The 18248-nt window shown below is 39.1% G+C and overlaps 1 protein-coding gene across 4 annotated transcripts in view; it reads left to right on the top strand.

Annotated features, from left to right (window-relative positions):
• PRKG1 (protein kinase cGMP-dependent 1) overlaps positions 1-18248 on the top strand; it is a 1267967-nt gene that overhangs the window by 168267 nt on the left and 1081452 nt on the right. For 2 of the 4 annotated variants that reach the window (XM_086679490.1, XM_086679489.1), the window contains exon 2: positions 3533-3699. In XM_086679490.1, the coding sequence (XP_086535616.1) occupies positions 3533-3699 (167 nt within the window). Of the gene's footprint in view, positions 1-1867; positions 1941-1979; positions 1999-3532; positions 3700-18248 lie in introns of those variants that run through there. The other 2 variants (XM_086679491.1, XM_086679492.1) reach the window with 2 other exon arrangements.

Below are 18248 nucleotides of genomic sequence, written 5' to 3'. Positions count from 1 at the left end.
TTTAACTATTTAATTAAATTAATTTCCTGAATATCAACTAGGTCCTGGTGTTGGGAAATGTGATCCTAGAACAGTAGATCTCAGGAGTCACTCTGAAGGTGCTGCTGCCATTCCTGACATCAGAGATGGTGAAGATAATTAAGAAAGGAGAGGTCATGATAGTCACAGATGGGGACAGAGTTTTGCATAAAGTTTTGGCAAGCTGGAATAAATGGCTGAAAAGCCCTGCCTGACTAACGTAAAAGTCTCACTTGAAAATGTTTTAATGTTTACTTATTTTTGAGAGACAGAGTGAGACAGCATGAGCAGGGGAGGGGCAGAGAGAGGGAGACACAGAATCCGAAGCAGGCTCCAGGCTCTGAGCGGTCAGCACAGAGCCCAAAGCAGAGCTTGAACCCACAAACCTTGAGATTATGACCTGGGCTGAAGTCAGACGCTTAACCCACTGAGCCACCCAGGGGCCCCAAAAGTCTCACTTTTAGAATAGTCTATTCTGAAGTTCTTAACAACTGGCTGTCTCTATATTAGGTGAAAATCCCTACCATTAGTATTTAAACGCAGCCACATGAACAAGAATCTATTGCAAAGGGTAACATTGAATATGCCAATAAAAGACATAAAAGAATATGCCAAAAAATATGTCATTGTTTCAATGAGAAGTGGATGAAATTAGATTATTTTTATTTCTCCAAATAGCACAGTGACTTTTTATAAAAGTCTTTAAAGTGATTTTTCAATATGAAAAAGCATGCCCCATTCTAGAAAATTTTATAAAGAGACAAAAGTAGAAAGAAAAACATAATTCTGTCACCAAAGGCAACCAATGCCAACATTTTGTTTATTTCCTTCTAAAATTGTTTCGGGTCATTGCTGTATATACTCTGTTATGTCCCTTCGCCACTCCCCCCCCCTTTTTTTTTTTACTGCTGCTGCAATTAATACTATTACCATCTTTTTTTTTTTACCTACCATTTACTGAAAAGTAACATTATGGTCTTCACATAAAATTCTTCTGAGTTGGTAATTTTTTTCCAGTTTTATTAAGAAATGATTGACATCATCACTATGTAAGTTTAAGGTACACAACATGGTGGTTTAATTTTTTTTTTTTTTTTTTTTTTTTTAAGATGAGGCCACCTTTTAATTTTTTTTTTTTTTCCAACGTTTATTTTTGGGACAGAGAGAGACAGAGCATGAACGGGGGAGGAGCAGAGAGAGGGAGACACAGAATCGGAAACAGGCTCCAGGCTCTGAGCCATCAGCCCAGAGCCTGATGCGGGGCTCGAACTCACGGACCGCGAGATCGTGACCTGGCTGAAGTCGGACGCTTAACCGACTGCGCCACCCAGGCGCCCCATGGTGGTTTAATTTATATATATTGTGAAATGATTACCACAATAGGTTTTAGTTAACAGCCCTCATTTCCTATGGATATAATAAAAAGGAATGAAAAAAATTTCCCCCAACAAGTTTCTCTCTGGATCATACAGCAGTGTTCACTGTAGTCATCAAGCTGTCCATTCCATCCCCATACTTAGGTGTAATGGCAACTCTGTGCACTTTGACAACCTTCTTCCTTTTTCTCCTGTCCCCCACCTCTGATAACTGCAAATCCGATCTCTTTTCCGTGAGTTTGGCGTGCGTGGGCGCGCGCGGGTGCGCCCGTTTAAATTAGATTCCACACGTAAGTGAGGTCATATAGTACTTTGTTTTTCTGTGACTTATGTCACTTGACATAATGCCTTCAAAGTTCATTCCGGTTGTCACAGATGGTCGGACTTCCTCTTTTATGGCTGAATGATGTTCCACAGCGCGCGCGTGCGTGTGTATACGTTCTGCGTATTCTTCGTTCATTCATCTGTAGACGCTCCTGTTGTTACCATGTCTAGGCTATTGTAAATAATGCTGCTATGGACATGGGCCGCAGATAATCTTTTAAAGTTAGTGTTTTTGTTTCTTTTGGTTATATTCCCAGAAGTGGAATTACTGGATCATATGGTAGGTCTATTTTTAATCTTGTAAGAAACCTCCATTCTGCTTTCCATAGTGGCTGCACCAATTTCCATTCCCACTGACCGTGCGCGAGGGCTCCCTTTCCTCTACATCCTCGCAGCATCTGTTATCTCTTACCTTTTTGATGGCGGCCATACTGATGGAGGTGAGGTGACACCTCCTGGTTTTCTTCTATTCTAAATTGCCTTATTCTCTAAATTCTCCTATCTCTAAGTTCTCACATAAAATATTCTCTTAGTCTAACAACAATTCTGTTTTCTGCTTTTTCACCTAAATATAGTGTAGGAATTTCCCCCATACCGTTACCATTCTTCGCGAAAATTTTTAGTTGCTTTGTCACAATCCCTGGTAAGGGATTCAAGAGAGAGACTCAAATTACCACCATCGTTAAGCTCGGCAACACTTTCCTGGGTGACCACTTTGAATTCCAATGATAGGATTTGTAAAAATATCTTTCCCGCCGACTACCTATTTAATCCATGTCTAAATCATGTCGTGTTTAAAAACATATTGTGCAGTAGAGTTTTATCTTCCTGGGCACCTCACTCTAAACTGCTTCAAAAAGGAGATTTTCTCTGAAAATATGTTAAGTATGGATGAGGAACTACCACGTTTCTACCGGTTGTTTCAAACGGCTAATTAGGAGTCCAATTCTTACCAGTTTTTTAACCCAAATATTACTCTCGAGCACCTGCACCGTAACTAACATTGTGTTGACACTTGGCATAGAGAGAAAAGTAAAAATGATCCCCATCCACGTGGAGCATAAAGTCTAGTGGAAGAATCGCATACAAATAAGCAAACAAATAATTTTTTACTGTAATTATATATAGTACAATACATCCTAATGTTCTTTTATAATATGTAAAGATAGCGGTAAGAGTGTTTGTGCCATAAAAAATTTTTAAAAAGATTTATTGTCTCTTGTTCACATTTATTTTTAAAAACGTTTTTTACATGTGTATTTATTTTTGAGAGAGAGAAAGAGACAGAGTGTGAGCAGAGGAGGGGCAGAGAGAGGGGGGACACAGAATCGGAAGCAGGCTCCAGGCTCTGAGCCGTCAGCACAGAGCCCGACGCGGGGCTCGAACCCCTGAACCCCGCAAGATCGCGACCTGAGCGCAAGTCGGATGCTTAACCGACTGAGCCCCCCGGGCGCCCCTTGTTCGCATTTATTCTTAAACTAAGTTGCAAACTTCAATTTAAAATGTTCATCTACTGGCTTTCTCCCAATCTTCGTGATTAAAGAACATTCTGAAACAAAATGGAATTTCACACTTTGGTTTGTTTATTGGTTGGTCACATGTGCAGTAAATGATAGTGTATTTAAAGGAAATTTTCTCAGCGCCTTTCCTACTGCCACAGAATTACGTTGTTCCTAGGTCTTTCAGAATACGATTGGATTCCTAGCAATAAAATGCATCGTAGTGTGCCAGAACACTCTATGGCTCTGCTCAACTTCACAGACTATGAAAACGCTTGTCAGATGTGCCAGTAAATCTTCCCTCTCTTTCCCTAGGTCCAAGGATCTCATAAAGGAAGCTATCCTTGACAATGACTTTATGAAGAACTTGGAGCTGTCGCAGATCCAGGAGATTGTGGATTGTATGTACCCAGTGGAATATGGCAAAGACAGCTGCATCATCAAAGAAGGAGACGTGGGGTCACTGGTGTATGTCATGGAAGGTATGGTTCGTAACCCTGAGCCTCTGACATTCAGATATTCCCTTTTCGTCTTAGTCAGCCCACACACAGAAGGCCATGGATTACAGGGGACGGTTCCATGTTTCCCTCTTTTGTTGTTGGGAAACAGTTTGAAAAGAGGCGGGACACGACTTAAATACAGTGGTTGACTAGTTGTACAAAGGGTTTGTGTTGAGAATATTCATCTGAGAGTCGAGGATATTTTTTAGACCTGGGGAAAGGGTGACAGTGTGAAGGAAGGAAACGCTGTTTACTGTGCTGTGTAAGTCTGCACACTGTCAGGTCGTTGAGCAAGCTCACGAAGCTTCCAGAGAAACTTGGGACCGTCGGGAAGTATTCTTGGTCAGATAATCAAAGTGTCAACTCTACTTTTCATTTTCAGGATATGACTGGGTTTCCTGCTATTGTGCTTCTATAAAAAGAGAGTGTTTTCAGCTTTTTATATGTGTGTGAAAGAGATAAATCAGACCGGTCAGATGGCCTGTTAGCTGCCTAATTAATAAGAGTGATAGATTGTTCCATAGATGTTGCACAAATGAAGATAGAAACCGTTTTGGAAAAAAAACAATTGAGGGAGGCACCATACAAATTTATTTTATGCCCAGACAGATTTTCGTATTGTTTATTTCTAGCTTGGAGCTTATAATGCCATGTTTTCTTTCGGGGGAGGGGGGGCGGGGGGGAACAAAAGCCTGAGGTCGTGACCAGACCAGCCGAGGAGAAAGTGAGTTCAGAGGTGCCTATAAGATCACAGAGTGGCCATACAGAAATCACAATCAGTTTACAGGTGGTGATTGGTGTTTTAACCAAAGCATTCATGGCAATCTCCTAGGATTGTCAAGTTTATAGGTTGTTAAGAGAAGGGGCGTTATTTGGGCAAGTGACATCCCTTCTCGGAGTTTAACCTAATTTATGTATTTTTAAAAAAGGCACTACTTGTTTCTGACAGTGGTTCTCAACTGGTGGTGGTTCTGTCCCTCCACAGGACATTTGGCAATGCCTCGGGACGGTTTTGGTTGTCACAATTGCAATGGGGACAGGTCGGGGTTGGGGGGAGAGGCTTCTGGCATCTTGCGGGTAAAAAGCAGGAACTCCGCTTTGCCAGGCAGGCGCCCACAACAAAGAATTATCTGGCCCAAATTGTCCTTAATGCCGATATTGGAATGTCCTGCTTTTTCTGTCTTTACAAGATTGTTATGAAGTTAACGTGAAACAGTCTGAGTAAAAAATGTGTAATGTACAGTGTAAAATGTTAAAAAATACCAGTGAGTGGTATTATTTCCATCAAATACCTGACAGTATATAAGAAATGTTCTTCCTGCATATGTCATTCACCTTTTAATTTTCCTTTGTAATCTTTTTTTGACATATATTAGGCATTCAACTTTTAACTCATAATTTCTGTCTTTTTTTTTTTTTTTTTTCCTCTAGAAGTGTTCGGCTTTTGTGTCAGTGTTCTAAAGTTTCCCCCCAGGCCAAAAAGACATAAATGTTCAGCTAGGCTTTCTTCTGGATAAAAGCAAGACCCAGTAAACAAAAACACAAGCAGTATTCACTTGCCAGACAATTGCAGGGGAAGGAGATGAAATTATAGGGCGAGAGCGTATGTGGGTAGTGAGCAAAATGGATGAGAAAGAGGCGAGAAATATATCGAGGCCGAGCGTAACCTATAAATACAGAGGGATGTGTTAAGGAGTGCTAACAATTACAAACCAAGTTAAAGCATTTCTTAGATTACAGTATATCAGTGGTTTCATAGTTGATTTTTCAGTTAATTCATTGTCAGGCACGTTTGTAAGAACATGCCTATTGTGGTAAAGCGAGGTATATACCTTACTTCAGCCTTTTGCAAATGCTAATTATTGAAAATCCATTCAAGAAATGGATATTTTGAAAACCTGTGTGTTCACTTCGCCTTTATGTTGAGTGTCTCTTACGAAAATAGGTTTTTGCACAACCTTGCAAATTTTTCTAAAAAAAAAATTGTTTATGCATACTATTCTGTTTTCTAAGACTAACTGCAAGCCCACTAGCTATGTTAGAAGAAGCTTAGAAATCACAGTTGATGTTTATTGAGTGCTTAGAGCAATGCCCAACATACGGAGCATGCTTTCGCAAACACACTCCATGTATAAAATTTATTTAATCTTCAAAACAATCCTATGAAGTAAGGGGCAATATTTATTATTTTTCTTTATAGATGAAGAGACAGAGGCCCAATGAGGTTAAGTAATTTGCCTGGGTCTCCCAACTAGCTCATAGTAGAATTAGGATTGAACCACGGTAATCTGGATTCAGAGCTCCAGCTTTTGACTGTAGGGCTATGTTAGGGTTCTCCAGAGAAACAGAGCCAATAGATAGGTAGGTAGGTAGGTAGGTAGGTAGATAGATATTAATGGATAGATAAATAGATAGATAGATAGATAGGTAGATAGATATCGATGGGTAGATATTTATTTTAAGGAATTGGATCATGTAACTGTGGGTACTGGGAAACCCAAAATCTACACAGTAAGGTGAGCAGGCTGGAGATCTAGGAAAGAGTTGATGCTACAATTCAAATCTGAAGGCCGACTGCTGGCAGAATTCCTTCTTCCGTGGAGGTCAGTCTTTTTTCTGTTGAGGCCTTCAACTGATTGGATGAAGCCCACCAACATTAGGAAGGTCATCTGTGGCTTGCAGTCTACGGATTTATGTGCTAACTTTAACTTCCTTCCCAGAAGGATCTAGGATGATATTGGACCAAGAGTATCCGGTGATCATGACCTAGCTAGTTGACACATTAAATTCACCCTCCCAGGTCCACTCGTTGTCAACTCTGCCTCTGTGTGCATCTCCTCAGACCATGCTTGAGCTCCAAATAAAGACAGCAACAAGGTCATAGCTCCACCTACGGTGCGGTAAAGATTCTGAGCATAACTGAAAATCCACTGGCACTTTCCCCCCAAAAGAGTACAAAGTCCTTGGGTAATATTTACTCTTCTCCTTGATATGCCCTAATTTAAATACTATGTTGTACAACTCATACTTAAATAGTGAGATGTAGTCAGGCCATCTTATGATACATGATAAGGGGATGTGAAATAGGAAAATGAAAATTTTGTGCACACACACACACACACACACACGCGTAACCATACACGCAAACATATTTATGACAAAATGAAGAAATACCGATGGCAGCCTTTCCTAGGTAAAGGTAAAGATACTCATCTCTCCTCCATTGCTACAAGCTAATTTTAATAAATTTTATTTATCTTCCTTTTACTTCTGGATTGACTAAATAGCAAGCTATCTTAATTATCTTTTTAAAATTTTTTTTTCAACGTTTTTATTTATTTTTGGGACAGAGAGAGACAGAGCATGAACAGGGGAGGGGCAGAGAGAGAGGGAGACACAGAATCGGAAACAGGCTCCAGGCCCTGAGCCATCAGCCCAGAGCCCGACGCGGGGCTCGAACTCACGGACCGCGAGATCGTGACCTGGCTGAAGTCGGACGCTTAACCGACTGCGCCACCCAGGCGCCCCTATCTTTTTTAAAACAGGGTTTTAAATAGTATATAAATATTCAGAGTCACAGATTCTGCAGTGATTCTCTTGCTATACTTGAGTTTAAACTCAGTAAAATGACGATAATCTTATAAAATGAGGCCGATCTGTCCCCAAGCTGTGATTCTAACCAGTTCCATGTAACTTTGGCTGATCTCGTGCTAATATCCTTGTGTCAAAATAATTTCAAATTAAAAAAAGAAAACATCATTTGAATTTTTATAAGTTTTAATTGAAGAAATGTTTCATTGTTTAATTAGTTTTTTTATCAGCGTATTTAATCTTCTCAAAATTTAGATAGCAATGTTCTTGATAGAGATGGATTTTTTTCATCTGCAAACATTAATATTTATAAAGAGTATGCCATGGCAACAATGGGTGAGTGGGCTATGCAAGATCATTCACAAACTTGCTTATTATCCAGACATTCAGAAAAACACCCAGGGAGTTTACATGGAATATCAGTCCAATTTTCTCTGTCTCTCTTTACTTAAATGAAGTTTCTTTGTGTAATGCGGTTTAACATGTGCCTTAAGTGATTTTTATTTTAGCTGGGCAGGGTCCCAAGTATGATTGCACACCTAAATGCCAGAATTTCTCATCGTTTTAGCAAAAGAGAATAGTCATATGGTAAGACTTCACTAATTAGGATGACTGGGGAGAAATCATCTGGGGGTAGTGTAAATATATTATCATGTATTTTCAAGCAAAAGGAGTCGTGTGACTTTCAGATACTTAAAATTGCTGGCTTAGAGAAGTTTCAGTTTCAAGTTTTGATCAGAATTGTTTGGAGTTCGTTTCTGAAGACAGCAGTTTAAGTAGGTTACATTGCTAAGGCTCTCTTTACATTTTAATTACGTTTTCAACTGTGTAAATGAGTCTTATCAAGTACTTGAATACAGTTTATTTTCTTAAACAGACATTGGCCTTAATTATGATGTGAAATTTGAAACTGTCCTTCCGTTCTTGCCTTGCCTTTTCTTTTCTTATCATAAAGATACATTTTAGCCTTCTATCATCCAACACAAAACATAGTCTGATTTAGTGACTTTTGATGGTGATGTGATTAAAACATCTTTTCTGTGAACCTAATCGAATATTTTCACATTGAAAAGTGTTGAATTTGTATCCATCAAAGTGGCTGATTTGCTTAGCGATACTGGTTTTGCATGTTTTCTGTGATATTTCATTGTGGGAGCAGGTAGATTATATTTTGTTTTCTAAAAAGCAGCAAGCTATGTATTTAGTGTTCTTTGAGCCTTGGCTATTTTAAGTTAAACTTTTTAATGAAATTATCCATTCTTTTATGAGGTTATGAGGTTTAAGTTAAACTTTTTAATGAAATTATCCATTCTTTTATGAGGCTATGAAATTATCCATTCTTTAATGATGATAGCTTTTTATCAACTACATATAAACACCAGGTACTGTTCAATCATTTTATAGGTATTAAATTTTAATCTTCATAGTACCCCTTAGGAAGTAGGTATTATATTATCTGCATGTTAATAGCTAAAAGACCTGATGATAGGCCAGCTGAATGAATCGGCCAGGATCTTACAATCAGTCTTTTGAGGTGCAAACCTGGGCCATCTGCTCTGGCGTCGCCCATGCGTGATGACTGGGCAATGTTAACTTTCCAAGTACGGATTAGGAGTACTCGTGTGACATATTTATTATGTATTATGTATTATGTATTATGTATTATGTATTATTATCCCAGTTTGAAAAGCCCATAGAAGATGCACAGCATTAAACCATAGGGTAAAAAAAATATATATATATGGTTTGATTATTTTCAAGGAAAGACTAGAACTTGAATGGCAATAGTTCCAGAAGAGAATAACCCAGATGTTTTCTATGAATATCTCTTAGGCCTCTCTGCCCCCTTTGAACATTGAACTGCTTATTGACCTCTCCATTGATCTTCGACCATTCAGCCCTCTCCTCTTACTGTTTCCTCTTCCTTATTGAAAGAGCAGCTGTGACTTGGCTGAATCTTGGCCCACCTCTGTGTCCTTACTTGTTTGTGACTCAACTCCGCCGTGCACCTTGAAGGACCTGTTTTTTCTGCATGTAATGAAAAGCATTGATCTTTTTTTTCACACAGGCTTTTTAAAGAAGCTCTTTGCACACTTTTAATATGACCTTTGTACACGGATGCTAAGTGATATTTGACTGTTGACATCAACACTCAGGAGCTAGCTTCCCCTTTCCGTTCTCACTGTACCAAGATTGCCCTTTTTCCTTCTGAAGACCAAGTCATGGGCTCACCTGTTTTCTCCGTGGGTTGGTAACCAGGTCTGCGTGTTCGGCTGATGTCTAACACTGCTGATGCTTCAGTGTGGACACGAACCATCCTGCTGGCCACCCTTCAAAGTTACCTCACATAACTTGATGATACTTCAAGCGCTGTTCCCCTTTCCCACTGAAACATTCTTGCTGTCTCTATATAATTAAATGATGTATGAAAGCTGACATTCAAAGAGGGATTTTTTAGAAAATTGAACATTAATGATGAGCCTCACCATGCCATTGGCATTCAAAACACTACCTGAGAGTCTGAGGGAACTGAATGCATTTTCATATGAATGAGCTCTCCCAGTAACTTTAACATGAGAAACAGACAGTTTTGTTCTCCAAAATCAGGGGTTGCCTTTTGGCCTTATGAGTTTTTCTCGTTCCTCTGAAAGCTATCTTTAAAATAGTTGAAATACCCATGCACTTAAAGTTTTTTACTGTTCTTTCATTGGACCGTGGTTATAATGTTAATGTTAAAGAGCAAACCTATGCCCTGCTTATAGAAAAAACAAAGCAGACGTCTATTTATAAGAAGTTCTCGTAAGCCAAGAGAATCTGGAAGTATTAAATGCAAAATATTAAACTCTATTTCATTTATGGAGTCAACGGTGAAGACAAGGGACCGAGATATTTAGATGGCATGGGGGTATCATGTTTATTTTGGAGTGCCAAGCTTCAAAAAAGCCTTTGATAGACTTGACCAGGTCCAGGTCAATATATATATACACACACGCACACACATATATACATATATATATGTGTGTGCGTGTGTGTATATATACATATATATGTATATATACATATGTGTGTGTGTATATATATATATACATATATATATAGTGTGTATATGTGTGTGTGTATACACATACAATTTTTATATATATATTTTATATATTTTACATATATAAAATATATATAAATAAAAATATTTTTTATATTTATATATATTTTATATATACATAAATTGTGTGTGTGTATACACACACGCATATACATTTAGACATTGTTTCACGCATAGATGGGGAGTCTAGGAAGAGAGGATAATGTTTTAGATACTGAAAATGCTGTCTCTTGAAAAGGGAATTAGTCTTCATGAATCTTGAAGAGCAAAGAAATGCCAGTTCCAGGGAAGACTTTGGAATCAATATGCTGCTGATAACATGCTCCGGGAGTGAAAGGAGCAGGTTGATGGGGTGGCAAGAACAGCATCTCGGGAGGCATTCCAGCCATGACTCCAAGGCACCTGCTTGGAGGAAGTTCGTGGGGGTGGAGGAAGGATTCCCTGCGGCTGAATCATAAGGCATCTCTGTCCCTTCCCTAAACTCCCACATTCTCAGTCTGTGGGTTTGTGAATGAGTGTCCTAGTAGCTAGTCTTTGAGCACCTGGCCCTCTGAAGGCTTCCTCTCCCAAACTTGCCTCTACACGCAATGTGGTGGTTACTTTGAAGTGTTTTTGTACCCTATGATTGAAATCTAATAATGCCACACGAATTTTTCTGTTACTTCATTTTTTTTGCTTCCATTCAATGTTGCGCTGTATAACCCAATTTGTTTGTCCTTTCGGCTAAGGATTATATTCTGATTATTTCCAGTTATTTTGCTCTAGGTTACTAATGCGGCTGAGCATCTATTCGTATGTTCGTGAACTGTCTGTGGTTCTTTTGTGAAGTGTCTGTTGTGGTTTTCTGCCAGTTTCTCCCTTTGGATTGGTTGACTTTACCTAGTTTCAGATTTTCATCCCTGTTGATTACATGCATTGCAAAGTATCTTTCTCAGTCTATAGCTTTAATTTTTACCCGTTTGTGAAATCTGCTGATGAACAGAAGTTACTAAATTTACTGTAGTCAAATATATCAATCTTCTTGGTTTGTGCTTTTTGTATCTTTGTAAGAAATCCTGGAGGGTGGTATTTTTGTCCATGAAGGCATGTACTTAAGTTGGTGTAAGAGGAATTATCTGTCAAGGAATAGATCCACATTTATAATCTAAATGAGAGTTGTCCTTTTTTTTTTTTTTTTTTTTTTTTTTTTTTTTTTTTTTTTTGACTTTTTTTTTTTTTTATTTATATATGAAATTTATTGTCAAATTGGTTTCCATACAACACCCAGTGCTCATCCCAAAAGGTGCCCTCCTCAGTACCCATCACCCACCCTCTCCTCCCTCCCACCCCCCATCAACCCTTAGTTTGTTCTCAGTTCTCAACAGTCTCTTATGCTTTGGCTCTCTCCCACTCTAACCTCTTTTTTTTTTTTTTTTTTTTTTTTTTTTTTTTTTTGTTCCCCTCCCCCATGGGTTTCTCTTAAGTTTCTCAGGATCCACATAAGAGTGAAACCATATGGTATCTGTCTTTCTCTGTATGGCTTATTTCACTTAGCATCACACTCTCCAGTTCCATCCACGTTGCTACAAAAGGCCATATTTCATTTTTTCTCATTGCCACGTAGTACTCCATTGTGTATATAAACCACAATTTCTTTATCCATTCATCAGTTGATGGACATCTAGGCTCTTTCCATAATTTTGCTATTGTTGAGAGTGCTGCTATGAACATTGGGGTACAAGTGCCCCTCTGCATCAGTACTCCTGTGTCCCTTGGATAAATTCCTAGCAGTGCTATTGCTGGGTCATAGGGTAGGTCTATTTTTAATTTTCTGAGGAACCTCCACACTGCTTTCCAGAGCGGCTGCACCAATTTGCATTCCCACCAACAGTGCAAGAGGGTTCCCGTTTCTCCACATCCTCTCCAGCATCTATAGTCTCCTGATTTGTTCATTTTGGCCACTCTGACTGGCGTGAGGTGATATCTGAGTGTGGTTTTGATTTGTATTTCCCTGATAAGGAGCGACGCTGAACATCTTTTCATGTGCCTGTTGGCCATCCGGATGTCTTCTTTAGAGAAGTGTCTATTCATGTTTTCTGCCCATTTCTTCACTGGGTTATTTGCTTTTCGGGTGTGGAGTTTGGTGAGCTCTTTATAGATTTTGGATACTAGCCCTTTGTCCGATATGTCATTTGCAAATATCTTTTCCCATTCCGTTGGTTGCCTTTTAGTTTTGTTGGTTGTTTCCTTTGCTGTGCAGAAGCTTTTTATCTTCATAAGGTCCCAGGAATTCACTTTTGCTTTTAATTCCCTTGCCTTTGGGGATGTGTCGAGTAAGAGATTGCTACGGCTGAGGTCAGAGAGGTCTTTTCCTGCTTTCTCCTCTAAGGTTTTGATGGTTTCCTGTCTCACATTCAGGTCCTTTATCCATTTTGAGTTTATTTTTGTGAATGGTGTGAGAAAGTGGTCTAGTTTCAACCTTCTGCATGTTGCTGTCCAGTTCTCCCAGCACCATTTGTTAAAGAGACTGTCTTTTTTCCATTGGATGTTCTTTCCTGCTTTGTCAAAGATGAGTTGGCCGTACGTTTGTGGGTCTAGTTCTGGGGTTTCTATTCTATTCCATTGGTCTATGTGTCTGTTTTTCTGCCAATACCATGCTGTCTTGATGATGACAGCTTTGTAGTAGAGGCTAAAGTCTGGAGAGTTGTCCTTTTGAAAGCAGGAAGCTGGGAATATATTTATTTTTGCTTCTGTGTTCTTTTTCCACAATGTATTTGAAGAATTCTTTATAAATTGTCCTTAGAGGACAGTACATATTTTTGTATATGTTTATTTTTTTTCTTTTTTGTCTTTTTTCTGTGAGGGTATGTTTTATATTTGGAAATAATTCCAAGTCATTTAGTGACAGATTTGACGAACAGGGGTAGGTGATGAAGCGGAGTGATACTTTTTCCCTTTGTTGCTAATATATATGCACCATCGTAAAGTAATGACATTTGTTGTACAAGTCAGGAGAAATTAACAAGATGCTTTAAGGACATAATTTATTGAAAATTTATTCTGAAGGATGATGTTCTTTTTTTTTTTTGTTTATTTTTGAAGGAGGGAGAGAGAGACAGAGCACAAGCAGGGGGAGGGGCAGAGAGAGAGGGAGACACAGAATCCGAAGCCGGCTCCAAGCTCCGAGCTGTCAGCACAGAGCCCTATGCGGGGCTCATACTCATAAACCGTGAGATCGAGACCTGAGCTGAACTCAGATGCTTAACCAACTGAGCCACCCAGGCGCCCCTGAAGGATAATGTTCGTTAATAGTCATTAGGCTACCTACATCGTTGTGTGATTTTGTAAAAATAGCCTTATCACATTGTGGTTCTACCAACGTCCTCTGTTTTCTTTCCAAACTGTTAATGGTGGAATTGAATTTGTTACATTAAGGAGGGAAATAGTGTGGCTCCTTACCTTTGAGGACTCCTGAAAGCTAAAATCTTTAAAAATCGCTGTGGTTGGTTTTTTGTGTTTTTTTTTTTGTTGTTGTTGTTGGTTTGTTTTGTTTTGTTTTGTTTTGTTTGAGACCAAAAAAGTTGGAAAGCCATTATTAAAAAAAGAAAAAAAAAAAAGAAACTGAAATTGATAAAGGAGATCATAGGTTATGTTAAAAAGGTATAAGTATTTTTTTCTTACAATTAGTTCATAACAGTTACAGGTTTTATTTCTGTGCTGGTTCATTTTGCTACAATATCCATCCCTCCATTCTGCAGTTTTGAGAGAATGGCAAATTTTAAAGTTAAAAAATGTGTTTTCAGTGAACATTAAAAATGAAAACAGCGTAGCTGAAAAAAATGGTAAGAAAATAGATATTAGTAACTTTTTGGCAGTAGTGTGATAAGGCATGGATTTTCTGCTAATGAGGGAAAACTTACTTCGGCCATCATTATGTGAAACTGTTGGCTGACTTGCATGCTGAACGTTAAACAGGCTTCTGACATTGTTGTGGGTTCAATTCAAAATCACATAGATGTATTTCTGCAGAGACTTTTAACAAGATTTTGAATGATTTTTGTGGGGGGCTGGATAGACTAATGCTGTTAATATCCATTCCTCTAATGAAAAATCCCTGAATGGTTAGCATTTGTGTTGGCATGTACTCAAAGGGCTGGGCAGATAGGAGCTACTTCCCAGCACAAAGAAGCTGCCTGGTGTGACTGCCATGGCAACAGCCCCCCACCCCCACCCCAGGACAAAGGACCAATTGGAATTGGTCTCTGAAGTCCTTATTGGAATTCTCCCATGACTCCGCATTTGAGAAATGCAGCCTGTGATAGCACATACGTTATCTGAAATTAACTACTATAGCTTTGGAAGGTTGAAGTCTGAGTCTGATCTTTATATCTAGGCCCTTCTGCAAACTCCTTTCTGATGAAAATGAAAATGTTTTTGTGCTAAAGCTTCTTCTTCTTTTTTTTTTTTTTTTTTAACTTTTAGTCAGTTTTGAGACAGAGAGAGAGAGAGAGACAGAGCACAAACGGGGGAGGGGCAGAGAGAGAGGGAGACACAGAATCTGAAGCGGGTTCCAGGCTCTGAGCTGTCAGCTCAGAGCCCGATACTGGGCTTGAACTCAGGAATGGTGAGATCGTGACCTGAGCCAAAGTCCATCGCTTAACGGACTGAGCCACCCAGGCGCCCTGAAAGCTTCTTAGGTAGTGCACGGAGACATAAAAGTATGATAGATGATTTAAGATGGTATTAACATTAATTCCTGAAAATTCACATTTTATGCATAATTAAAATATCAAGAAATTATTATTGACTCTATTTATGTTACTGATTTATATAATGTCATTTTTTCTGCATTATTTGCCCAACTTCACCAAAGCTGGTTGTTTTTGTGTATAATGAAGCCACCTTTTAGTTATTCAAAGGAATAAATGGAAGCAAATGATTTTAAAACAAGACAGAATATTTACTATTTACTACGTGCAATTTTATGTAACTTAACAAGAACACTTAGGTTACTTTGTATACTTTTCATTATCAAAGCCGATTAAGTTACTCTGTTCATTTATCAATAGCAAAGCTGTACTAGAAAAATCATCTGGTGAAGGTGGCCAAAGTATTATGAAAGGTGGTTTCCCATGTCACCAATACCAACATGCAATGATGTATTTACAGAGGAAAGCTAAAACTTTTCACGAGATCATAATTAACAGTCAGTGTGCTTAAAATTTTCCTTCAGGAACTGATCGTGCTTCTTTAAAATATCACTTATTTCCCACTGGCAAAAAGTGGGAGTATTTGTTTCCATTAGAGTTTAATTAATAGCCCATTATACTAACTTTTAACTGAAAGCCATTTACATACTCCTCAGTTTTTTTAAATTTATATGATTAGAAGATTACAATTCAGTATCATATTTTATATTTAACTTGTTTTTTTTTTATATAAATTTTTTTTTTTTAATGTTTATCTTATTTTTGGGACAGAGAGAGACAGAGCATGAACGGGGGAGGGGCAGAGAGAGAGGGAGACACAGAATCGGAAACAGGCTCCAGGCTCCGAGCCATCAGCCCAGAGCCTGACGCGGGGCTCGAACTCACGGACCGCGAGATCGTGACCTGGCTGAAGTCGGACGCTTAACCGACTGCGCCACCCAGGCGCCCAATATTTAACTTGTTTTTACAGAGCATCATTTTATATTATTCTTTTATTGTGTTTTATACTGTTTTAGAATATTTAATACCTTCAGCAATATTCTTACTATATATTTATGGTGTCCCCAATGTTCTAAATTAAAGTCATTTTTTAAAAGATTTGTATAATTTGCTCCAATATTTCCAGTGCAAAGATTTTTATTGACTCAGCCTGTTGTGCCCATGTGTGTATATGAATTTACATGAAACGATTGCTTCCCAGAGTTCACATTATATTTTAGGAGATGATGGGGTTGTTACTATAATCTATAGGATTCTGTCGGTGGTTAAATTCAAATTTATAAGGAAAATAGAGTAACAACAATAATCATAAGTATTGATGATAAGGCTCCCAAGTGATTTAAAACTCAGTCTGCAAAGAAAAATACTTAATTTATAGGTTTTTTAGAACAATTTTCATGCCATTTTCTTAAAATTAAGATAACTTCTATGGAAAGTCTTGACATTTCTTTTCATTAATCCTGTGAATTTAAGTTTTTATTTCTCACATCAATTCTAGAGGTCAAAGTCACATGAAATAGTAGGAAGAGTGTTTCAGCAGGTTTTCCTTTGTGTTCAGAATTAGGTTCCATATATACATAGCAGGCATCGCTCAACTACCATTCTCTTCTTCCCTCCATATGGCGAGTTTCTACAAAAGTAGGAAAGGTGTTGGAGTCATAAAGCAGAGTGTGGATTTGACTGAGTGTCGTCCGTGAGTACATGAAATTCCTGGTAAATCCCTCGACAATTGAGAACCGCAAAGAAAGTATTTAATGAAATTCTTTTGGCAATACAGTTTCTTTATTATGACTCACCTATCGATTCATCTGAGTATTTATTCGTGCCTGCTGTTCAGTTCCTACAAGTGCTTTCCCAGTGCTGACCGTGTCTCAGTGGACACTGAGGTAGGATAGTGAACAAGACATACACAGTCCGTGTCTTCCAGACCCTGCATCCTGGCGATGGTGGTAGGGGAAAAGGACAAAGAACATTCACCAAAGTAAGCACGATACTTCTGGATAATTACCGGGGCTCTGAGTAAATTGATAAAACAGGGTGATAGAAGAGAGACTCATAGGTGGGTCTGGCAATGATCAGGTGGGTCAGGGAGGACTTTCCTGAGAGGGTATGATTTGAGCTGAGACCTGAATGCCAAGGAGGAGCCAGACACGCAAAAGTGTGGATAGAGGTTCCAGATGAGGGCACCTGTAAGTAGAAAAGTGATGAGGTGGGGAAGGCTTGGCGTGGTAAAGAAAAAGAAGCCAGTGTCAGGATTTGAGGTTGGCAAGGTCACTTGCAGGATGCTGGAGGTGGTTCAGTTTTATTCCAAGACATTTAGAGAGCATTGGAGTTTAGGCTGAGATGGGGCATGAGAAGACTCAGGTTTCATGAGTAGAAAAACGGATACCGCTAATAATTGAGGGTGGCGAACACGTACTGTGGAGTGGTGGAGTCCCCAGGGGGTCCTGTTGGGAGGTTGTAGACGGCGGTAATCCAAGCAAAGTGGAATGCTGGCTTGGGCTGGGATGATGGCACGGGGCGTGAGGGACGGCTGGTGAATTTGGGCAGCTCAGAGATGTTAGATGAGGGTGAAAGAGATAAATTGGGGGACGCTTAGGCTGTTGATTGAAGAGGTTGGGTGAGTGGTGGTGCTGTGTTCTGAGATGGGAAGAAGGGTGAGGAGTTCATGGTGAAGAAGTGCCATCAGGAGCCCCTTCCTGGCAGTGTGAAGTTCAGGTTCCCATGGAGAGACCACATGGGTGACACCTGTGTGACAGCCCAGGTGAGAGGTCTGAATGTGGACGTGAAGGTCTCCTGTTAATAAAACAGGGCAGAGAGAGAAGACCGGCGGAAGTTCTCTTGTGGTTAGAGTGTTCGTTGTACCTGCCACAGATTAAATGGGTGAATTTTGTAATTTTACAGATGTCGTAGATAGGGGTATTCATAAATGCTTTAACATTCTTTAATGTAAAATCTTTGCAGCCAACTAAAAATTCCTTCCAGTATAATCCCGCTAATTTTCTTGAAGGAGCGGTTCTTGAAGTCTGGTCTGGGGAAACTTGTAGGGGCTCTTTGAGGTCAAAGCTTGAGGTCTTGTAACGGGAACACGTTATTTGTCGGTCATGTGTGTACAGTAGAATTTTCTAGAAGGTAGGATGCCAAAGCAGAGG

This window comes from Puma concolor, chromosome D2 (assembly GCF_028749965.1).
Source record: "Puma concolor isolate L17-30 chromosome D2, mPumCon1.1.hap2, whole genome shotgun sequence".
NCBI classification, from domain to species: Eukaryota; Metazoa; Chordata; class Mammalia; order Carnivora; family Felidae; genus Puma; species Puma concolor.
Note: the sequence above shows the minus strand (reverse complement) of the source record. Positions and strands in the feature narration are given on the sequence as shown.